Here is a 25,405-nt window from a genome sequence, read left to right on the forward strand (position 1 = left end):
GAACTGTTTCTGTCACTATAAGCTTATGTGACATTAACTGGATCTGGTTTGATACCACCAGCATTAAGAACAGGTTCAAAATATCTTACTCTTTGGAACATAGAAAATGATTTTCTATGGATGAAGATACATACCTTTTTTATGTGATCTCTCATGTACAGAATGAAGGATTGCATCACATTCCTTATTTTATTGAACAAATAATAGGGAATCAACTATGATAGCTGCAATTCCTTTTAATCCTTCATATGCCTCTCATCAGTCTTGCACTGAAATTCACCTTCTGGTCAGATATAAGTAAGTAAATAAGTAAATAAAAAGGCAGAGAAAAGGAATCTGCTAAAGTTATCAAAAGATATGTGCTGATAAGCAAGTACCCTAAAACAGGTTTCTTTTGCCAGCATTCTTGGATTTGGTCTGTATGCAACTGTTTTACAACAATTGGCAATTATAATTCTTTCAAGGATGTCCAGCACATGTGGCCAAAGGAATCAGCCAAAATCTATGTTGAAAGTTGATAGCTATGATGTCTGTGCAGTTGTCCAATACCTTGACCTTGCATCCACCCACTCAAACAGTACACACTCGTAAATTTATATGTGATGTCTTCAACAATTGGCAAAGGATGACATGTTTGTTTAATTACTCAGAACCAAAGAGAGAGTCAGGTTTATTGTTTGAACTTTTTCCATGACCACATATGAGTTAATCAAACCTGTCATTGCTTTAGTAATGAGAGCTATATGTAATCTAATTCCTGCTCAAGTTGATTACTCAGGTTAAATCAGGGGTTTCAAACTCAATTTACCTTAGGGCCAGTGCCAGTCCTCAAATCATCCCAGCGGGCCAATAATGTCACTGAAGAGGGTGATCAGAAAAGAAAATGTTTATATTGTATTTTTTATTTTGAATTTCTTCAAAATAATAAAACTGGCGTACAACTTTATACAATGCTTTGCCTGCCAGAGAGTTTTTAGTGTTTGCCAGACACCTGGCAACACTTCAGTTCTGTCAGTTTGTTGATGTTTGGCCTCAGTGACTGAGCAGTTGAAACCTTCAGGATTGCATCAGATAGTTGTGTTCAGCATCTTGACTTGTTTATATTCATTGTGAAAAAAAGTGATGATGACTCTATGGCGGACTCTGCCCGGTGACTAGTGATGGTATCTCTGTCCCTCTCCCCCAGCCAATGGGAGCTGCACCAGACATTGCTGGCAGCATGTCTGCCTGCGTCTCTCCTCCGCGGGCTGCAGTGAGGGGGGTTCTTGGGTTGCGGATGGCCCACGGGGAGTCTCAGGCTCAGGCTCAGGCACACGGGGAGTCTCAGGCTTGGAGGGAGGCCACGCTGTCTTGCTGCATCAGGCACCAAAGAACAGTCAAGTCGCCATTAATGGCTCTGGCCCTCTGGGCGGGACAGAGCAATAAGCAGTCTCTAGTCCCAGCTTCCTGGCTAGGGCAGACAACAATCACAGTCTAAGGCTCTCACTCTCTGTAAGGGCCAGAGCAATGAGCATCGTCACAGACCTTTGGGCCTAAGGGAGTATTGAAGATAAGGTCCGTGCAGGATGGATCCCTGAGTAAAATTCCATGAATGAAGCTGAACAACCAAGTTAGCATTTGTACCCATGGGCAGTTTAATTGATACTTAAGGTCACTCAGAGCAGTTTACTAAAGACAACCTACTTATGGCAGTTGATCAGAGTGCTGGGAAGGAAGGTAGAGGCAATTACTACACTTTGCTATATTTATGAATCCAAAAGTTACAAAACCTCATGACTCAATTCTGGATATGAGTCTTTATAAAAAAAATATCAAAAATTCTAAAAACAGGGTCAGTTCTGACATCTCCAAGTGCTGTGGTTCAGAGTTGTTCTATTTCTGTGTGCCAATCGGTAGATTTCATCCCTTCCAAACAGCAATTCTCAAAGCTCTCCCTTTATCCTTTTCTGACCAATACCAGAATATTTGTTTTACATTAATAGCAGATTTTTTTTGCAACTGCCTATGTGTGAAAGCAGACTCTTCTTCTCCTAACTTTAATGTCATAGTGAGTTCTATTAAACTTTCCCAGCACTACAAATTCTTTAGTAACATTTTTGGAGGGAAACAAGTAACCTCAGATGCGTTATGTGTATTCCTTGATATCAGTAACTTCAGACACTATTCAAGAATACTTTATAATGAGCTAAGGACAAGTTCTTGAATTTCTGGCTCTGCTGTGACCTATATAGCTGTAAAGCGACAACGAATTGTGACAGATTGAAATCCTGTAATATCCTGGACAAACTTTATTGAATTAAGTTAAACCTTATTGAATTAGGGGTAATACCTCTGTGGTCCATTGTATTAAAAATGCAGTTGTGTATTGTTATTGTGGAATTGTATGTAATTCCCCTCAGAGAACGGGGATGCTGATGTAATTCCTCTGGTTATCAGCCCTTTGAAGTCACTCCCCTGGAGAGGTTCACATATATCAGTTCAAACTGGATTTTTGAGGGTCCAACAAAGAAAGGATTTTTGGATAAATAGCCTAGTTTTAAACAGGCTCAGGGCCTTCTTCCTGCTCCTGTAAATAGACAGGATCCTGGGTCCATGGAGGGCCCAATCCTTACAGAAGGGTTGGAAGGACTTGGCCTATTGAGGCCCGATAAAACTGGTTGCTTGTTAGAAGCTGATGCTGTGATGAACTTGAAACCAAAACAAAACCCCTTAGGAGGAGTGTGGAAGGATTGCTCCTGCCAGAGTCCATGTAAGGGGTGGGGTGATCTCTGGTAAGCTTATTAGCAGGTAGGTAAGTTCCTTTTTGGCTTTTAATATGTTTTCTCTCTAATGCTTTTTACCTTAAGAACAAAGTAGGCTTTCTTAGAAAGCACTGTGTAGTAACTTATAACTGTGGGCAGTCACACTGCTAACTCTCTCTGAAGAGGATGCAAGCACATGTGTTTGGCCAATCTGTCCAAGCACGTGACAGTTACTCTGAACTGTGACACTAAATTAACATTTCCTGTAGCTCTTTAATGCAAATTACACGGTATGATCCTTTCACTGGTATTTACTTCAGCAGCCGTCTGTAATGTGAAAGTAACCATAAAGTCAACACACTAGTGACGTACAGGAAATCTCTGTGATATGTTAGATTTCTGTCCATTCACACTGGGTTAACATTTGAATGTTGTACATAATTAAACGTTGAACACAGTAAATCAGACATCACACATATTGAAAAATCTAGGTCTCAAATAAGTGTATAAGAGACCACCAGATTGTCTTTAAATCCAATTGATTATAATAAAGAGGCATTAAAATTGCATCTGGTTCAAGCATGTTCACATATCTGAGACTCTGTAACTGAAAAAACACCTTCCAAAAGATAAGCTTCCTGTTCACAGTTAGAAGTCTATTCATCACTAATCATCTGCATCTTTAAAACTAAGACCACTATTAGTAATTACCCAAACAACATTTATCTTAATACAAAAACATCTGAGTAAGCAAGCAATGTTGGGAAAATGTACTCAATGAAAGGTAAATTGATTTGGCAAGGTCTTGAAAAACATTCACTTAAAATAAGGTTTGCCATTGGGAAAAGCTCATACTGAAATCAATATTACTCACATTTCTTTAGGCAAAGTACCAACAATCCATTATAAAAAGTTACTGGTTATTGAGTTTATAAAAGAAGCAGAGAGGTCCTGCTATAATACATTTCCACATACCCGTAAATGATACAGATCTAGCTCTGTGCTAGAGAACTGCAATTGGACATGACGAGATTGAAGTTCTCTAGCAGGGTCTAAGAGTTAATTGGAGAAAAAGTAAGCAAGAACTATACCTGAAGAACAGGGCAGAAGAAGATCCATAATAACTGAATCCGCTCCTTTAGTGTAAACATTTATTTCATCTGTAAGGGGATGCCTAACCACCACTGACATTCTTTTTCTGATGGAATCGAAGCCCAGTGTGTGCAAGAGTTCAAAGGTTAACCTTCCCAGATGAGGTAGCTCTACTGATACCTGGTCAGACAGCCTTCCAACCAGAGCACAGTTATATGCCCGAGCTGCGTAGACAAGTGCAGCTTCATCTGGACTCTCTGCCTCATAACGGAGTTCTCCTTCTTCAGGTCCACTCCTGATAGCCCTTCTGCCCTGCTGTGAGCTATATCCATTGTTATTCATCTGCGGAGAGTGTGCCAACTGCTCTTCCAGTTTTAATAAAGTGCTCTCAGTGGATGTAGATGAAAGGATACTAGAACTGAGTCTGGGCATGGATTTACTCGTAGTCAGGCTTGATGAACTGCTGCTGTTAGATCCAGAGGTCAGACGGCTGGGAGTGAATCTTCGAATGAAGTCTTCTATGGTCTTTACGGGTGACTTCAGTTCAAATCTAACTCTAACCTTGAGAAGTAAAAACCAACAGCCAAAAAAAGGATATATAAGAAATCTGACATTGTCATTTGATAACTTAAAGTAAGAAGCAAATCTCAGTCAATGGCAAAAAGCTACGACAATCAGAGATGAACAAGCAAGTGAACAAGAATCCCTAGGCTGACACTACCAGAAATATTACTGGAACCAGTTTGTATACGCTTCAGAATTTACACTATTGTTGACCCTTCCTTGTGGATCAATGTTAGAATCGCACCCTAAAAATAATGTTAATATAACTAAAACCTTTGCATTCTATGGGTATGTCTAAGTGTGTAAATTCAGCTTCAGGAGACATACCCCTGCTAGCTCTGATCAAGCTAGTGCATTCAAAATAGAAGTTACTCTTAGGGGAATTCTGTGCCGCTGCGTGTGTGCATATTTTAAATTTTTTGCTCAGAAAAAAGCTTCTGCTGGAAAGTTGCTGCAGTTCTGCCTTTTGCCCATCAGAGGGAACTGTGGCGATAGAATAAAGCAGCAGCTCCTGGCCAGCTATGAAGAGAAAGAGGCTGCAGTGCCTTCTCCACAGCACCTGTCAGATCAGGTCAGGAGATGGGGACTATGGGGGGAGATGGGCAGCGTGCGGCTGCTGGGGCATCAGACAGGGGCTCATAAGGGCTAGTGGGGAAGGACAAACTGAGGTAGGGGCTGAATGGGACTGGAGGCACAGTGTCATGGGGGGGAGGAAGGTGCAAAGCCACATAGGGATGGGGAGAGGATGCAGAGCTACAGGAGGGAGGAGGATTGCTGAGTGGGGGCACAGACACATGTGGACAGCGGGAGGGGTGCAACGCCACGTAGGGATGGGGGATGGCTGAGTGGGGGCACAGAGACACATGAGGGCAGTGGGAGGGGTGCAGGGCCACATGGGGATGGTGGGAGTAGGTGTCTGAGTGGGGATGGGGGGACGCTTGGGGACAGGGGAAGATGTACCTGAGTGAATGGGAGAGGCTAGCGGTCAGCCAGGGTTTTCATGGGGGAAACTCCCTAACAATCCACCCCACACCCCAAAAGCTGTTCCATACTTTCCCACCCATATCCAACAATGTTCCAAGTTCACACCCGGGCTCCTTCCCAGCAATTACTTCCCTCTCTGTCAGTTCCTCCATTACTCCTGACTGCCCCCAAGCCTTTGCATTGCTCCTGAGGGGTGCGGGAAATATGGTTCTGTATTGTAGTTTAAATGAATTAATATGTCTAGTAAGAAATCATTTGTCAAAAAATACATCCTGAATCTTTTGTTGTCTGTATTGTTACAGACATACTTACTGACAGGTATTTTGAAATAAATGACCAAAAATAATTGAAACTAGTGTGTTTTTGACAAATAAATATATGCAAAATTTGAAAATATTGTGTGCAGTATTTTAAATATTTTGTTGCAGAATTTCTAATTTTTTGGCGCAGAATTCCCCCAGGAGTAAGAACTGTGGCCATGTTGGTGTGAGCAGCAGAAGGGGCTACCCACACCGAGTATGAGCCCATCTGAGACTATAGGTATGCAGTTGGGGCAGCTAGCTCCTCCTGCCACTTGTGATGCTGTGGCTACATCACTATTTTTAGTGCACTAGCTTGATCAGAGCTAACCAGGCATGTCTCTTCCTACTGGGATTTACAAATTCCAGCTCTAGCGTAGACGTACCACTTGTGAGTATTCAGTAAAGTTGGTCAAAAAATGTTTCTGGAACACTTCTGTGGGAAAATGCAGCTTTGATGAAGCCTAAATGTTTCATGGGAATGTGTCCATTTCAACATAATTTTTGACCAGGCAAAGTTGAAAGAAATCATTTCAACTTTCTCTTTCATTCTGATAATGTTGAAACATTTTGTTTTGATAAGGTAAAATGTTATATTCCTATATCATTTTAATTCATTTTCTTCAGACTTGTATATTATACTAGAATATTAATTTACAATTATATTATATTCATTATATTTAATGTTATAATGTTTTAACATCAAAACAAAATGTTTCAATGGTTCCTAATTAAAATTCTTTGGAATTTTCATTTTGTGGGAAATTTTGACATTTCTGCTAAGAGAGAAAACAGATTTAGAAATGTTAGTATTTCCTGAAGAATGGAAACTCCAGCTTCTGACAAGCTCTAATATTAAGTCTAATTATATTTGTGTGATATGCATTAGATGGTGAGTATTTTGTTCCACTTCTCATTAATAAATGATACAATTTTGTAAGTGCATACGTCTGCCAAATCATCAGCTGTCATAATCTTGCCCAATTTATATTAATTTTCTTTTACATAATTTGCAACATTTAAGAGGAGATTTTGTCAGCACACCCTCTTTATAATATTTTAAAAAAAATAATATAGCCTTCTACAAATGTAGTTGATATAAGCAAATTATTTATAAAGAACTGCCTATGTGCCCCTTATTCCAGGGGACTCTGACAAATTAATCCAAACCATGCCCACAGATGCAAATTATGTTTATTTAAGAAGTTTCAGTATGTGAACTCAGGAAGGAAAACAGTTTTAGAATGGCTTCAAAATTTGCAGTACATACAAATAATCTGTTGGGGTTAAGAGAAACAGTTGAAATAGACCTTTTAACTAATGCTTGACGTCACCACTAATTTTAAACTTGTATATGTTGTTTTCCTCACTGATTTATGAACTGGTGCCAAGAATTGTATCATAAACATCTCAGTTTCCTTCTAGGAAAGAACTGTTTTATGTCTCTTATTTACACATCTCTGAGATAATCCAATACAACATAATGGAGACTCACGCTCCATTTTGCTGTCTCTCTAACCTACCTTTTGCCGTGGCTGATCTGGAGAGGTAACAACAACTGTATTGCAAATAGTCAATGCTATGAAAAAGTCAAAGATGTCAGAAAGTTCAGGGGTAAGCTGGGATAATGGTTGTTCGTGGCTTCTCATAACTTCAAGACTTCTTGCACATTCATTTACTTTTTCTAACAAATTAGGATCCGGAGTGATGTCTTTTTCCTAGAAATACAACAGGAACAGTATTACTATTTTGCAGCTTTGTATATTTTAAAGTCTCAGACTGAACTGGTTTTGCCTGATGCATCAGCACCTCTCTGGTGGCCCCATATATTTCTGGAGAATTTCAATTTTTCATTAAATGACACTTCCCCTGTTCTCTTTCCTGCAACCAGACATGCAGAAATTTGTATACTTTTAGGCCTTATGATTGCAACATTAATTTTATGAATGTAAATAGATACAGGGGTGTCTTCCTCTCTCTGGTAGACCACCTAAAATTGCTCTAAAAATGATGTGGACTGCCTCCATTAATTTCAATTGATAGTTAATACTGAAGCCTAATAATGACAATTACATTGTAAATAAACTATTGTTAATCCTTTAATTGCTGATCATTGTAACAGAAACATTCAGCTATTTTGGGATTGTGGATGGAAATCGAGTAATGTCTTGACATTCCTTCCTCTTTTCAATCTAACCTGAGAGAATTATTGTAGGCTGCCACTATATATAGACCTATATTACGAAAAACAAGACAACAACAAAACTAAGAGCTAGTTCTGACATCAAAACAGTAAGCTTACCCATTTTGCACCGCTAAGAAATTGTTTAGCTCCACTATATTTTAACCACTTTGAACTTGAGAGAAGCTCATATGCCACTGAAATCACAATATGGCATGTTTTCCACTGTGATTAAACGGCTATTATATTCCTTTCAGGACAAAGATATGAATTTCCTAGGAAGGCATAATGCTGATTACAGAAAAGCTACAAAGTGTGCTTCATAAAGATATGAGCCCTACAGTGTTGTCTTTATTGGGAATTTACTCGCTTCATCAGTTGTTGCACAACTAGTGAGGTAGCTGCACCACTACAAACCCCACGTGTAGACACTGCAAGCTGCAGGCTGTGCGAATGGAGGTTACCACTGCCTAAACCTGGGGTTAGCTCCTTCAGTGCAAATTGCAGCTTTCCTTTTCTACACTTGGGGGTTTGCACTAACGCAGCTTCATTGTTGACTGGACATCAACAGCTGGAACCAGGGCAGACTCTCAAATTATACAGGACCTAATTCTTCACTCCATTAAAGCAATTTAACTTTGTCAAAATTCCATTGTCTTCCATGTAAAAACACTGTAACAGAGTAAAGCAGTATGTTCATGCAATATTAATGAGATAGCAATTTGCAGGAGGAAAAACATGCACATGACTCGTAAAAACACATGTAGAGATTAGTTATGGAAAAATTATGAGAACATGGTTCCACTTAAATTTTCTGCATATGCAGGAAGCTTTTGTTTGTTTGCTTTTTAATGTACCTTGCTCCATTTAATGATAATCTTGAACCACTTATACTTGAAACTATGGAATGACTTACATTTGCAATTACAGGGTGAATTTGAATATATGAATATCACAGTTTCCAATCCAGTGCTTACTATTCATGCATTTATAAATCACTGTTTCCCAAAAACTTAAGATAAAAAGAAGTGTACCTAGACCAATTAGAACTCTTGATTTAAATCCTTAATCTAACATCAATTACTGTAAACAAAGGGATGAAACACATTTTTGTTCTTGAAAATCAAGGAATACCCAAAACAAAGGTTTGAATTTATCTTTCTGAACTTGGAGCCTAGACGGATGACTCTTTATATAAGATCTCTGCATACTTTGTTGTTTTTTTAGCAAAAAAAAAAAAAAAAAAAAAAAAGAAAAGAAAAATATGATGAAAAGGAAAAAGCTAAGATGATGAAAGCCAAGAAAGATGAAAAATACACAATGTGGTACAGATTTCTTCATTTTTTCCCTTTAAAGCAATTGTGACTCTGAAAGATACAAAGCAAAGCACATTTGCTGCTCACAACGAACCATGGGGCTACTGAATGCAGTGTGCTTGGAGAGAATGCTTGCTCTTTTTGCTTCAGCCCTGCTGCCGGTGCGTCGGTGGGATTTCATACTCAGGCTTCTGTGGACAGCCTTAATGCTCTGATGACTACTGACACTGTTCCGCTGGGATAATGTTCCTCCTTTAGCTGCTGTTTCTTCCTCCTCAGAATCAGCTTCCTGGTACATGGCTAAACGTCTGGCTATTGACAAAAATACACAAAGTGTAAGATTACATGTTTTGTAGGGAAGAAGAGAGAAAGAGAAGTGGTGGCTAAAACTTTCTCTGTATGGTCTAGTTTTAGTATTATATTGCATTTTACTGTAAGAATGAATGATGCTATTATTACAATATAACAAACTAGTCTTAATTGAACAACAATATCTTTTGAGTAATGCAGATAAAATAATTAGCAGTTTAATTCAGTACACTGCCTGCCTCATCTTCAGCTCAGTGTGACAAGGCTATTAGGTTCTTCAGTTGCTCACAAATCAATTGATGCCCATTATAAAATCTCCCTCCATAACATTTTTCTTGCCAAAACTATCCAAAAAAATTGCTTTTCAGTTATGGTCTCTGAAGGAAAAAACCTAAACTTTACTGTCCTCCAGCAAAGATTGGGAAATTTTGTCCCATGTATTTCTGCCCACAAAATTTCATAATGAATCAATCTATCTATCTATCTATCTATGGTACTTATAAGGCTCTTAATATCTGAGCACTTCACAATCTTTCCATTTTACAAAGGGGAACTGAGGCACAACAAGTCTAAGTAACTTGCTCGAGTTCACATAGAAAGTCTGTGGCAGAGCAGGGCCAGGAAGCTAGGTTCCCAAGTTCTAGGCTAATCATTGGACCATCCTCTCTGAATGAAATCCTAAGCAAAACAAGCATGACAGTGCTAGGTAAAAGTACAGTAAATAATCAGCTGCAACAGGCCATCAACAATGATTTTTAAAATCTCACTCTATGTGGAGAGTCATAATGTAGCTTATGAATGCTGTAGGATTGAAAACTGCTATGAATCGGGTTATTGCAATGGCTTGATTCTATTAGTTATGTACTGCAGAGCACAAATATTAAGTGTACACAGAATTAAGTTTGCTTCAGAGTTTTCCCAGCAAGTTTTCCCATTTTTAAAATCAAATCTTTAATCAACTGTGTAACTACAAAAGTTAATGATGACGATCTACAGGGGCAATTTAATCAGCATAAGGAAGATATCACTGAACAAAAAAACGTGCAAAGCACTCTTGATGTAGCACACATCTATTTCTAGCAGATTTCATTATTTCTAGGGCTATCAAGAGATGAAAAATTAATTGTGATAAATCCTGAGATAAAAACAATAATCACAATTAAGCACAGTTATAATCACACTGTTAAACAATAACAGAATACCATTTATATAAATGTTTTCTACATTTTCAAATATATTGATTTCAATTACAATAGAATACAAAGTGTACAGTGCTCACTTTATATTATTTTGATTAAAAATATTTGCACTGTAATAAAGATAAACAAAACAAACAGTATTTTTTTCAATTCACCTCATACAAGTACTGTAGTGTAATCTCTTTATTATGAAAGTGCAACTTACAAATGTAGTGGTTTTTTTTATATAACTGCATTCAAAAATAAAACAATGTAAAACTTTAGAGGCTACATGTCCATTCAGTCCTACTTCTTGTTCAGCCAATCGCTCAGACAAACAAGTTTGTTTACATTTATGGGAGATAATGCTGCCCGCTTGTTATTTAGTGTCACCTGAAAGTGAGAACAGGCATTTGCATGACATTGTTGGAGTCAGCGTCACAAGATATTTATGTGCCAGATGTGCTAAAGATTCATATGTCCCTTCATGCTTCAACCACCATTCCAGAGGACATGCGGCCATGCTGATGATGGGTTCTGCTTGATAACAATTAAAGGCAGCGCAGACTGATGCATGTTCATTTTCATCATCTGAGACAGATGCCACCAACAGAAGGTTGATTTTATTTTTTGGTGGTTCAGGTTCTGTAGTTTTTGCGTCAGAGTGTTGCTCTTTTAAGACTTCTGACAGCATGCGCCACACCTCATCCTTCTCAGATTTTGGAAGGCACTTCAGATTCTTAAACCTTGGGTCAAGTGCTATAGATATCTTTAGAAATCTCATATTGGTACCTTCCTTGTGTTTTGTCAAATCTGCAGTGAAACTGTTCGTAAATTGAGCAACATGTGCTGGGTCATAAAATAAGACGGCATAACATGAAATATATGGCAGAATGTGGGTAAAACCCCAGAGCAGGAGACATGCAATTTTCCCCTAAGGAGTTCAGTCACAAATTAAATTAACGCATTATTTTTTTAACAAGTGTCATCAGCATGGAAGCATGTCCTCTGGAATCGTGGCCGAAACAGGAAGGGGCATACAAATGTTTAGCATATCTGGCACGTAAATACCTTGCAGTGCCGGCTACAACAGTGCCATGCAAATGCCTGTTCTCACTTTCAGGTGACACTAAATAATAAGCGGGCAGCATTATCGCTCGTATATGTAAACAAACTTGTTTGTCTGAGCGATTGGGTGAACAAGAAGTAGGACAGAGTGGACTTGTAACCTCTAAAGTTTTACATTGTTTTATTTTTGAATGCAATTATGTAAAAAAATAATAATCTACATTTGTAAGTTACACTTTTATGATAAAGAGATTGCACTACAGTACTTGAGTGAGGTGAATTTAAAAGTATTATTTCTTTTGTTTATCTTAGTGCAAATATTTATAATAAAAATAATAATACAAAGTGAGCACTGTATACTTTGTATTCTGTGTTGTAATTGAAATCAATATATTTTAAAAAGGTAGAAAAACATTCAAAAATTTATAATAAATTTAAATTGGTATTCTATTATTAACAGTAATATGAAAACTGCGATTAATTGCAATTAATTTTTTTAATGAAGTTAATTTTTTTAGTTAACCGCTTGAGTTAAGTGCCATTTATTGACAGCCCTATTTATAACTGATGCAGATCACATTTATACAGTCAACAAGAATCATGGCCATTTAGTAGTTGGGCTTTTCTTTCAGTAGATAGGCATTTAGCACTAACATTTATCCATTTTTCAGGTATTCACTGAAAAGACTTCCATTATACTCAGAAACCAAAATATAATAATGCACAGTATACTGGATGCAGATGCACAGTATCAGTTATGTACCAAAGTCTTCACTTTCTATCAATTCTCTGTTGTAACCAATCAACCTTTCCCAATGTCATGTACTAAATCACTAATGTACAAGTTCATTATTTTGTGACTTGACATGCAAACAATGTAACATTAAATATTTCCATTAAAACATTAATTGGAAACAAAACCCTTGCATTACAGTTAACTGATTTCATTGTGGGATTTCTTTTAATACCGCTAAGATTTAAAAAAAAACAAAACAATCTATAACCCAATGTAATCTTCATAACAATCTTAATCTCTCAGAAAGTAGCCACAGGAGTTAAAATCAGATAGCGCACAATATCTAGATACTACTACTAGCTCTATTGGTTGTATGTCAGTAAAGTTGGGCAAGATTTTTCAAAAGAGTAGTTTATTTGACCAAATATGCAGTTTCAGGAGACCTAAAACTACTCGCAGAGTTGACAAGAATAGTTTGAGTCATTCACAAAATGGCCAGAAGAGACTTTCTCGATTAATCATAAATTCTAAAACATTTCAGATTCAGTTCAACACAAACTGAATTTTTTTTAAAAATTTTTCAGAACTGTCATTAAACCAACCCTCCCCCAGATCAGTTATTTGCCCAACTCTATAGGTGGTACAGTCCTCTGAAAACCTAAATATACAAAAAGAGCCAGATCCTGAGTTACAGCTAAATAGCACTCAGGAGGGTAGAATGCAAGAGTGCCCTTTGTATTTCCCCAGTTCAGTACCAGTCAATATCCCTGGTACAGATTAGAGTATCCTGAAGACTGTGCTAAGGTGCATGGGCAGCCAATGGACCTCAGGGGTCATTCTGCCAGTAATGGACCACTGGAACACAAGGATGCCCAGGTCACATTGCCTGCACCAGCAGACTCAAGTGGCTTGCTAAAATGGCTTTAGCGCAGTACCGTTTCAGTGCACATTATAATGCTAGATGCAAATGTGTTGCTCTTCACCAACATTTTATTAAAAGTATGAGTATTTTTCAGGGCAAATGCTTACGAGGGGAGCACCAGTTTCAGCTCCAGCGCTCCTCCCAAAGGTAATGCCCCAGTGTGCTCCCCCAAAGCTGAAACCGGGAATGGAGCTGTGGGGAGCCCAAGCCCCGGTGCTCCCTGCGGTACAGAAGCCAGGAATGGAGCCGCGGGGCTGAAGGTCTGAGCCGCAGTGCGCCCTCCTAGATCTAAAGCCCTGAGCCCTGGTGCTCCGGAGGGTCAGAAGCACTGACCCCGCCCCCCTGCTTGGAGCCCTGACATCCCTCCCTCCCATGGCTGCAGCTTCAATCCCCCTCAGTGGCTGAAGTCTGTAACATCTTGTTCAGAGTTAAGGACATTTCAGAGTTATGGACAATCTCCATTCCCGAGGTGTCCGAAACTCTGAGGTTCTGCTGTACACACCAACGTACTCTGGGAAACATGCTCATTTTCATTAGCATGTTTTCATCTCAAAGCAGTATTACCAATTCACTTTGCTAACCATCAAAGATACACTTTTACGGCAAGCTTCGGAGCAGCACCCTCAACTCCCAACAGAGTCAATGGGAGTTGTGGGCACTCATTGTCTCACAGGAACAGGCCCCAGTGGCCTAAGATCTCAGACTCAAATTTGCCACAAGCAATAATCTTTCTTACAGTTGATAATGTGCACTTGAATGGCATGCCCAGGGAATGTCATACTGCTCTGTATTATGCACCTTTGCCCGGGAAAAGGACCAGACAAAATGACTACTTTTATCATTATAAAAAGTTCCACACAGCTGGTCAAGCTCTTCTCCAACTATACTGGTTAATAACAGGTTACGGCAGTTTTGGTTGAATGCCTGACTTGCAGAGTCTTTCCAAATAAATATGAGATCTTATAATCACATTCAGGAAAAGTTTCTGTTTTGAAAACATCTTACAAAATTCAGGACTCCATGCACAAACCCTGAGCTAATTATTATTTTATTCCAGACACACAAATCAGAAGCTAAGTGAAAATGCATTACATGGAAAATGTACCAAAGTTGCCTTTTTATTCCTTATCTGTATAATTATTCATTGCTTCTATTTAAAAAAAATCTTTTGTTTATTGAAGAAGCATACAATAAGTGTTTTCCTCAAATGACGTTCAACAAGCTTATCAATATTGTATGTATACTTTAGTCATCTCTAGTCTGCACATAAGCAAATGAAAATATTCTATTCCCAAGAGAGATTTTCTTTAGAACAGGTTTCAGAGTAACAGCCGTGTCAGTCTGTATTCGCAAAAAGAAAAGGAGGACTTGTGGCACCTTAGAGACTAACCAATTTATTTGAGCATAAGCTTTCGTGAGCTACAGCTCACTTCATCGGATGCATACTGTGGAAACTGCAGAAGATGTCTTCTGCAATTTCCACAGTATGCATCCGATGAAGTGAGCTGTAGCTCACGAAAGCTTATGCTCAAATAAATTGGTTAGTCTCTAAGGTGCCACAAGTACTCCTTTCCTTTAGAACGCAATCCTTTAGTCATTCTTGCAATTTTAAACCTAAGCTTCACCCCTAATCTGAAGTAGATATAAGATCACAGTCTGAAGCACAGACACCCGATTCTCATCTCATGAGAATTTGTGTTCAGCATCATTTCAGCTAATCTCTGTTGGTCCTCCAGATTTACACCAGTGTACATGAGATGAGGCTCAGGTCCACAGAGTGGAATAGGATTTTGGCTGTTTTGTAAACAGTCTTATATCTTGTATGGTAAGTATTAAGAGGTGTTACAAACTAGGATATGTGGTTTAATCTATGCACTATGTTTCATAACTCTCCAATTGTGCAAAACATGTTTCTTTAGAAACACTATGTTCTCTCCCCCCATCCATCCCTCTACCCTCAAGTTCAGAACCTTTTCTATGAACTTTACATCATGAAAGACATTATTGTGGGATGGTTTCCAGTGTCAACAGCTTTTACTCACTGAACACTGATGTCCTGGGACTTTCCGCATGTAGAGGGTTCTTTATTTGGAGTAAATATGTACAGACCTTTCAGAACCACAATAATGTGATTGGGAATATCAAATTACACAATCACATAGTTCATGTTATATAATCTTTCATATTAAGCAGAGTAACTAACACCAAAAAATCAATGCTTTTTCCATAAAGTAAGAATCTCACTTCCGTTATGTTTGTCCTATTCAAATGCAACAATAAAGTGTTTAATATAACTACAGTACACTAATAATCAACTAGGGTATTTGGTGAGATTTTTTTTAAAGATTTATTTTTACTTAGCCCTTTGCTTGACTTACTAATATGAAATGACCCTGCATATCATCTTGCGACCTCTACTGGAGTAACACTGTAGCTTCCCTATTAGGATAAAGGAGTCACCCTGGTACGCTGGTAGCTAGACACTGGCAAGAGGTATTCATGAAACACTGCGGGAAGCTCTAGGAGTGATATCTTCCAGGTGAACTGCAATCAGTATTCCCCCTCCTATAAAAGAGATTTTTCAGTGGCTCTGTTTTGTGTCAGGAATACAGCATTAAGAACACTGTCCTGTCACCACTAGCTGAAACAAGGGAAAGATCAAAATTAAACTTATTTAAATTAGTTAAAATGGAGTGGTGACAGTGAATCCTAATGTTAACATGCATATAAATGTGTAACTGTTTATAGTTTTAAGGACATAATAATCAATAAAGACAGTTTCAAGCAGTTATAGCTAGGGATAACAAGATGGTGGTTTTGGAATAATTTGGCCTATAGGAAACAGGCAGGCTAAGATGAAATAAAGATCACTCCAAAACCCAAAGGGAGAGTTCAACCGAGAATGGCACAGGTTTTCAATCAGGCCCGGCTTTGATTGAGAGATGAGTTCAGTGACTGTGATTGGTTCATAAGAACAGACCAAGCAGGGAAGGTGTAAAAATGATTGGTGGATGGTATGCTAATGATAAGGACTGAGGAAATAACCAATCAAAGTAGGCCAAAACCTATATATAAGGCAGAGAGCTGACAGACTTGAGTCAGTTCAGAGAAGAGCAGTTGGAGAAGCAGGAAAGGAAGAAGGAAGATCAGAAGAGAGTTGAAATCACAGAAGAAGGGAGGAGGCATGGCAGCAATAGCTAAGAAGTAGCCGTGACAGAACCAAAGAACCTTTTGACAGAGCAGAGGGGAAGAAGATGGCAGAGAAATAAGCATGAGGACCATAGTATAAGGATCAATAGGACATATGAGTGTGTCTGCTTGAGATAATAAAGTTGGATGTCCGTGTATGTGTGTATTTATTACTAAGTACGCAGTTTTAATGTTTAAGTAATAACTTGTTGTCAGCATTCTAATTGTGACTGATCACCACATGTAGAATGTAATCACTTTAAAGCTATTTCCAACTGCACAGTATTGCAGTATTGGGTACTTTGATATGCATACCTGTGCTAATGGGATTAGTGTTTTGTTTCTTAATATATGCTTTTAAGGTTTACTGTGTCAGGGAATATTTGCATATTGAATAAAGATTATTTTGTTCTTCGAAGAATTACTGCCTGAGGGCCAATCCTTCGATTGGAAGCCTGTATCCCTGTCCTCCTAAGGGTCAACAGAGTTAGTCTATCCTGGGGAAGTTTTCCAAGGGTCAGAGGGAAACCCTTAGTAAAACCCTGACAATTCCTCTCAGGTGGGCCACCCCCTTTTACCTGCCGAAACAGACAAATTGACTAGTGGGTTACTGATATAGGCAGACCATTGTGAGGGTGCCTGGAGTCTGATTTTGGGGGTAGCATCTGAGACTCCCTACTCCCCACACAGATCAGTGCACGACACTCAGAATAGCCCCCTCCCACCTTGTTGCCACTTCTGAGGTAGGAAAGTGCCAAGGTTCCCCCCTTCCTTCCCCTCCAGTTCCTTAAGGCAGACTCACCAAACCTTTTCTTCCCTTAGTGCCTGAGAACTATTTTAATTCTTAAGAGAATTTCCCAGGGCATAAGCTAAGAGAAAACTTCCTCTGTGTATTGAAGGCCTCACATTACATCCATGCTGAATGCCATTGTGCTTGTGTATTAGACGGGTTAAAAACACACAGTAAAAATACACCATTAAAACACACAGCTCTAGCTTTGCTGACCCCACTCCCTTCCTCAGGGACAAATTAAACTATTATTTTTTTCACAAAGCAAAAGAAAATGAAATGGGAAAAAACAAATCAGCTACATCAGTGTGTTCAAAACACCCCACCCTGTTAGCAGGTGTTGATCCTGTAGGAAAAGGGTTAAGTGGGCCCTGACACTGATGACTTGTTACCCTGTGTAAACATAAGGGAGGTGAGCAGTCATGAGGGAGCAACAACCAACCCTGGGGAAAAGAACTGAGTTGATCTTTATCATCTTTTTAAAATTTTTCTATTAATAAAGTCAAATCCCCAGGATGGATGCAAGGTGAGTTTGGACTGGGCAAATTATGTCTGTAGGTCAGGTGGGGAAAGACATCTGTGTTGGGATATGTAAGGATTAAGTAAAGACCTGGGTAACCGCTAGCATGGTATCAGGGAGGAAGGCACAGGCAGGCACTGTCTCTTTTCTTGATAGATAAAGTGGTATCCCTCTCCTTTCCCTCCTGCTTGTGAGTGCACATATACTGAATATAATTGATAAGCATTGTAGCTGCATAAGGAATGTGGGTGTCTAAAGAATTCCCTTTGTGTAAAGAAGTGTCATCTCCCCCTCCCTTCCTTTCCCAGCTACATAAACGAGCCGGGGTCACGCCCCTTCCTCCCTTCCCTGTGAACTGCGGATTAAGGGAACCTGTGGCTGCAATTACTGCAAAGAAATGTATCTTCAAGGTAAAGATGTCTGTAAAATATGCTTAATGCTGTAAACAGTTAATAGGGGCAGGGATAATTATATTCAGTATATGTGCACTCATATTACTAAATAAGGATTTGTTGTAGTAAATGTGGGTATTTCCATACTAATTTAGATAAAAGAGCATGATGTAACTAATTCATGCTAACTACTTGCTTACTTGACAATTGGGTCGAGGGGAACAAATACTGCAATAAAGAAGCCCATTTACTCAATCTGCCTCTGGGTCAGTCTGCTTTTCTTTTCATTCTCTAACACTCTCCTTACAAGAAAAGAACAGTTATGCTGCAAAACTGACATAAAACTGAGACAGTGATCTTGCTGCATGATGTACACCACCCCAGCTGAATCTTCACCAAGAACAGACAGACAACATGCCAAGAGGGATCTCATTTTCCCAAGACAGTGACTAAGAAATCTGGCAAATCCAAATGGAAAATGCTAGGGATTTCACCATTCCCTTCCCTCTGAGCTTCCCTTTCACTCTTCCACTCTCTGGATTCCCTCAAACCCTCCAAGAAATTGGAGGGAGGGAAAAATGCAAAGAATGAAAAATTATGGGTTTTCTGCTTTGTGTGACTGAGCTCTTGGGAATTAAACTTGGGTTTGGACAGTCAATCATTCCATACACAGTGAAAAACTAAAATTAAAAGGATTGGTGACCACATCCCTGGACAAGTCTGCTATAAAATTAAACTTTGGAAAAACATCTGTGGCAGATGACAGGCTGATCATCATTTGGCTGTAGCTAAATCATAACATGTGCGTCACAGACCTAATCAGGTCACTAACTGCTGCAGGGATCTGCAGGTAACCTTTGCACAAGGGCCAGTTTTGAGATGTTAGGTGCCAACTATTTGTGTCATTAATTCCATGGATGTTGGAAGAAGAGCACTCTGGAATCATGGTTTTTATTATAAGATGGGAATTATCTTTTCTTTGGTTGTCTATACAGCTACTTTTAGGCCGCTAGTGTGAACCCCACTAGCCTGAGTCTGTCGACCTGGGCTGGAAGGTTCACTCCAAAATGCCGTGTAGAGATACCCACTGAGACTCTGGCTGGATGACACTGTGAGCCCTAGGCTGGCCTCTCTCATGCGCTTGCCCCCCCCCCACACTCAGCCCATCACAGACCCAGGCAGCACAAGATGGAAAGTGGCACTACATTTATCTATTCTTCACACCTCAAATCCAAAAGAGGTGCCTCAGATAACACATCTTCATTCAAATTCATTCATTTGACAATAGAGACCAGAGCCAAAGCTCACTGACACCTTGTGCAGACCATCACCTCATTAAGGAGCTCTCCCAGCTCCCAGGCACCAAGAAAGACCTCTAATCCTGATTCAACCACAAAGATCCATGGACTCCACCTAATTCCCAAGCAAGTTAAAGGACAGAGGCACTCCCCTCTACATCACTGAAAATATCACACGTTTGGGATGGCTTTCAGACAGCCTGGATCTGTTCCCCCTTTGGTGATTTAACCAACAAAGAAGTTGAAGTTGCCTGCATTCCCAGAGATCAGTATATTTACTCCTCAAGAAGTACTGGAAACCCGGAAGGAGTCTGGACCCAAGGCCCGTGAATCCAACCAATGCCCTCACAGTTCAGGCAACTGCATCTGCGTGGTCAGCCCTCAATGGTTCAGCCAGGGTACCCATTCTCAAGCTTCCAGCTTCCTAGCTATTGCCTTTCTTGGGTGTCTTCCTCCCTCCTGACCAGGGTATTTCCAGGCTGCATAGTTCCCTGCCTTCACTATGTTATTCCCAGCAGACACAGGATGCGTAAGCTCACCTGTGTGCTTTCTCTTCAGGGAGGGTTAACAGTGTGAATGCCCACAGTCATAAGTTGCCACACAGCTCCTGCTATGCAAGCCTAATTTATTCCTAAGGTAAAAAAGCATTACTAAAAAAACATATTAAAAACAATAAAAGAACCTACCCTAACATGGGCTCTGGCAGGAAAAGTCAGTCCTTCAGTACTCCCAGCCAAAGGGTTTCCTTGTGGTTTCAAGTTCATCACAATTTCAGTTCAGAACAAGATCCTGGCCTTATAGGGCCTCACCTTTCCCTAAGGATTGGGGCCCTCCAGTGACCAAGGGTCCTGTCCATTTGCTGGATCAGGAAGAAGGGCCTGACCCGTTTAAAACTAGGTGCTTTAACCAAAAATCCTTTCTTTGTCCGGAGAATTCCATTAGAATTAGTATATGCATACCTCCCCAGAGGATGGCTTCAGATAATTGGAGAAATTTTACATTAGCATCCCCCTCGTCCAAGAGGAGTTATGTACTATTCCACAATAACAAATACACAATTGCCTATTTAATAAAATGGATTCCAAATGGTATCAAACCTAACTCAGTAAGGTTTAACTTAATTCAATAAAGGTTTCAGAGTAACAGCCGTGTTAGTCTGTATTCGCAAAAAGAAAAGGAGTACTTGTGGCACCTTAGAGACTAACCAATTTATTTGAGCATGAGCTTTCGTGAACTACAGCTCACTTCATTGGATGCATACCGTGGAAACTGCAGCAGACTTTATATACACACAGAGATCATAAAACAATACCTCCTCCCACCCCACTGTCCTGCTGGTAATAGCTTATCTAAAGTGATCATCAAGTTGGGCCATTTCCAGCACAAATCCAGGTTTTCTCACCCTCCACCCCCACCACACAAACTCACTCTCCTGCTGGTAATAGCCCATCCAAAGTGACAACTCTCTACACAATGTGCATGATAATCAAGGTGGGCCATTTCCTGCACAAATCCAGGTTCTCTCACCCCCTCACCCCCCTCCAAAAGTTCATCTTAATTCCACAAGGTTGGACCAGAATGTTGCAGGATATTGTCAGTCTGTCACACCTTTCATGGCTCATGAAAGGGCATCATGAGCAACTGGTGCCACTCCTGACTGAAACAGCCAATGCCTTATTCAGGGAAGAAATCTTTCCCTCCTCCTTTAAACACACAATAGCTTGACCAACACTAAAGAAACCCACTTCGGATATCAGTACTAGCTAACTACTGGCCAGAATCCAATCTCCTGTTCCTGACCAAGTACATAGAGAAGCTAGCTAAAGGCCAACTATATAAGCTCTTCTAATTGAAGCTCGTATCCTAAATCCAGCACAATCTGGATTCAGCCCAGGATGTGGGATGGAAACAGCTTTAGTGACACTGATGCATTATCTCCTGCTGTCAATGGATAGAGAGTAGATTTCCATTCTCATCCTCCTGAACCTCTCTCGAGCTTCTGATATTGTCAACTATTAGATACTGCTGTCCTGCCTCAGGGTATGTCTACACTACGGAATAAGGTCGAATTTATAGAAGTCGGTTTTTTAGAAATCGGTTTTATATATTCGAGTGTGTGTGTCCCCACAGAAAATGCTCTAAGTGCATTAAGTGCATTAACTCGGCGGAGCGCTTCCACAGTACCGAGGCTAGAGTCGACTTCCGGAGCATTGCACTGTGGGTAGCTATCCCACAGTTCCCGCAGTCTCCGCTGCCCATTGGAATTCTGGGTTGAGATCCCAATGCCTGATGGGGCTAAAACATTGTCGCGGGTGGTTCTGGGTACATATCGTCAGGCCCCCGTTCCCTCCCTCCCTCTGTGAAAGCAAGGGCAGACAATCATTTCCCGCCTTTTTTCCTGAGTTACCTGTGCAGACGCCATACCACTGCAAGCATGGAGCCCGCTCAGGTAACCGTCACCCTATGTCTCCTGGGTGCTGGCAGACGCGGTATGGCATTGCTACACAGTAGCAGCAACCCCTTGCCTTGTGGCAGCAGACGGTACAGTACGACTGGTAGCCGTCATCGTCATGTCCGAGGTGCTCCTGGTTGCCTCTGTGAGGTCGATCAGGAGCGCCTGGGCAGACATGGGCGCAGGGACTAAATTTGGAGTGACTTGACCAGGTCATTCTCTTTAGTCCTGCAGTCAGTCCTATTGAACCGTCTTATGGTGAGCGAGCAGGCGATACGGACTGCTAGCAGTCGTACTGTACCATCTTCTGCCGAGCAGCCATGAGATGTGGATGGCATGCAGTCCTTCTGCACCGTCTGCTGCCAGCCAAAGATGTAAAAGATAGATGGAGAAACAAGAAATAGACCAGATTTGTTTTGTACTCATTTGCTTCTCCCCCTCCCCTGTCTAGGGGACTCATTCTTCTAGATCACACTGCAGTCACTTACAGAGAAGGTGCAGCGAGGTAAATCTAGCCATGTATCAATCAGAGGCCAGGCTAACCTTCTTGTTCCAATAAGAACGATAACTTAGGTGCACCATTTCTTATTGGAACCCTCCGTGAAGTCCTGCCTGAAATACTCCTTGATGTAAAGCCACCCCCTTTGTTGATTTTAGCTCCCTGAAGCCAACCCGGTAAGCGCCCCTCCCGGCATCAGAGCAATGGCAAACAATCGGGCATCTGAGAGTGCTGTCCAGAGCAGTCACAATGGAGCACTCTGATGGGGCTAAAACATTGTCGCGGGTGGTTCTGGGTACGTATCGTCAGGCCCCCGTTCCCTCCCTCCCTCTGTGAAAGCAAGGGCAGACAATCACTTCGCGCCTTTTTTCCTGAGTTACCTGTGCAGACGCCATGCCACGGCAAGCATGGAGCCCGCTCAGGTAACCGTCACCCTATGTCTCCTGGGTGCTGGCAGATGCAGTATGGCTTTGCTGCACAGTAGCAGCAACCCATTGCCTTCTGGCAGCAGACGGTGCAATACGACTGGTAGTCGTCCTCGTCGTGTCCGAGGTGCTCCTGGCCACGTCGGCTGGGAGCGCCTGGACAGACATGGGCGCAGGGACTAAATTTGGAGTGACTTGACCAGGTCATTCTCTTTAGTCCTGCAGTCAGTCCTATTGAACCGTCTTATGGTGAGCGGGCAGGCGATACGGACTGCTAGCAGTCGTACTGTACCATCTTCTGCCAGGCAGGCAAGAGATGAGGATTGCTAGTAGTCATATTGTACCATCTTCTGCCAGGCAGGCAAGAGATGAGGATGGCTAACAGTCGTACTGTACCATCTTCTGCCGAGCAGCCATGAGATGTGGATGGCATGCAGTCCTTCTGCACCGTCTGCTGCCAGCCAAAGATGTAAAAGATAGATGGAGTGGGTCAAAACAAGAAATAGACCAGATTTGTTTTGTACTCATTTGCCTCCTCCCCTGTCTAGGGGACTCATTCCTCTAGGTCACACTGCAGTCACTCACAGAGAAGGTGCAGCGAGGTAAATCTAGCCATGTATCAATCAGAGGCCAGGCTAACCTCCTTGTTCCAATAAGAACGATAACTTAGGTGCACCATTTCTTATTGGAACCCTCCGTGAAGTCCTGCCTGAAATACTCCTTGATGTAAAGACACCCACTTTGTTGATTTTAGCTCCCTGAAGCCAACCCTGAAAGCCGTGTCGTCAGTCGCCCCTCTCTCTGTCAGAGCAACGGCAGACAATCGTTCCGCGCCTTTTTTCTGTGCGGACGCCATACCAAGGCAAGCATGGAGGCCGCTCAGCTCACTTTGGCAATTAGGAGCACATTAAACACCACACGCATTATCCAGCAGTATATGCAGCACCAGAACCTGGCAAAGCGATACCGGGCGAGGAGGCGACGTCAGCGCGGTCATGTGAGTGATCAGGACATGGACACAGAGTTCTCTGAAAGCATGGGCCCTGCCAATGCATGCATCATGGTGCTAATGGGGCAGGTTCATGCTGTGGAACGCCGATTCTGGGCTCGGGAAACAAGCACAGACTGGTGGGACCGCATAGTGTTGCAGGTCTGGGACGATTCCCAGTGGCTGCGAAACTTTCGCATGCGTAAGGGCACTTTCATGGAACTTTGTGACTTGCTTTCCCCTGCCCTGAGGCGCATGAATACCAAGATGAGAGCAGCCCTCACAGTTGAGAAGCGAGTGGCGATAGCCCTGTGGAAGCTTGCAACGCCAGACAGCTACCGGTCAGTTGGGAATCAATTTGGAGTGGGCAAATCTACTGTGGGGGCTGCTGTGATGCAAGTAGCTCACGCAATCAAAGATCTGCTGATATCAAGGGTAGTGACCCTGGGAAATGTGCAGGTCATAGTGGATGGCTTTGCTGCAATGGGATTCCCTAACTGTGGTGAGGCCATAGACGGAACCCATATCCCTATCTTGGCACCGGAGCACCAAGCCGCCGAGTACATAAACCGCAAGGGGTACTTTTCGATAGTGCTGCAAGCTCTGGTGGATCACAAGGGACGTTTCACCAACATCAACGTGGGATGGCCGGGAAAGGTGCATGATGCTCGCATCTTCAGGAACTCTGGTCTGTTTCAAAAGCTGCAGGAAGGGACTTTATTCCCAGACCAGAAAATAACTGTTGGGGATGTTGAAATGCCTATATGTATCCTTGGGGACCCAGCCTACCCCTTAATGCCATGGCTCATGAAGCCGTACACAGGCAGCCTGGACAGTAGTCAGGAGCTGTTCAACTACAGGCTGAGCAAGTGCAGAATGGTGGTAGAATGTGCATTTGGACGTTTAAAGGCGCGCTGGCGCAGTTTACTGACTCGCTTAGACCTCAGCGAAACCAATATTTCCACTGTTATTACTGCTTGCTGTGTGCTCCACAATATCTGTGAGAGTAAGGGGGAGACGTTTATGGCGGGGTGGGAGGTTGAGGCAAATCGCCTGGCTGCTGGTTACGCGCAGCCAGACACCAGGGCGGTTAGAAGAGCACAGGAGGGCGCGGTACGCATCAGAGAAGCTTTGAAAACCAGTTTCATGACTGGCCAGGCTACGGTGTGAAAGTTCTGTTTGTTTCTCCTTGATGAAACCCCCCGCCCCTTGGTTCACTCTACTTCCCTGTAAGCTAACCACCCGCCCCTCCTCCCTTCAATCACCGCTTGCAGAGGCAATAAAGTCATTGTTGCTTCACATTCATGCATTCTTTATTCATTCATCACACAAATAGGGGGATGACTACCAAGGTAGCCCAGGAGGGGTGGTGGAGGAGGGAAGGAAAATGCCACACAGCACTTTAAGCACAGCACTTTAAAAGTTTACAACTTTAAAATTTATTGAATGACAGCCTTCTTT

The 25,405-nt window shown here is 41.5% G+C and overlaps 1 protein-coding gene across 1 annotated transcript in view; it reads right to left on the reverse strand.

Annotated features, from left to right (window-relative positions):
• ATP10A (ATPase phospholipid transporting 10A (putative)) overlaps positions 1–25,405 on the reverse strand; it is a 163,988-nt gene that overhangs the window by 26,194 nt on the left and 112,389 nt on the right. Inside the window, exons 8-10 of the mRNA XM_084639464.1 lie at positions 9,273–9,490; positions 7,204–7,398; positions 3,833–4,394 (exon numbers count right to left, since the gene is read on the reverse strand). Of these exons, the coding sequence (XP_084495590.1) occupies positions 3,833–4,394; positions 7,204–7,398; positions 9,273–9,490 (975 nt within the window). The remainder of the gene's footprint in view (positions 1–3,832; positions 4,395–7,203; positions 7,399–9,272; positions 9,491–25,405) is intronic.

The sequence above is a fragment of the Lepidochelys olivacea genome (assembly GCF_965140295.1).
Source record: "Lepidochelys olivacea isolate rLepOli2 genome assembly, chromosome: 1".
Classification (NCBI taxonomy): domain Eukaryota; kingdom Metazoa; phylum Chordata; order Testudines; family Cheloniidae; genus Lepidochelys; species Lepidochelys olivacea.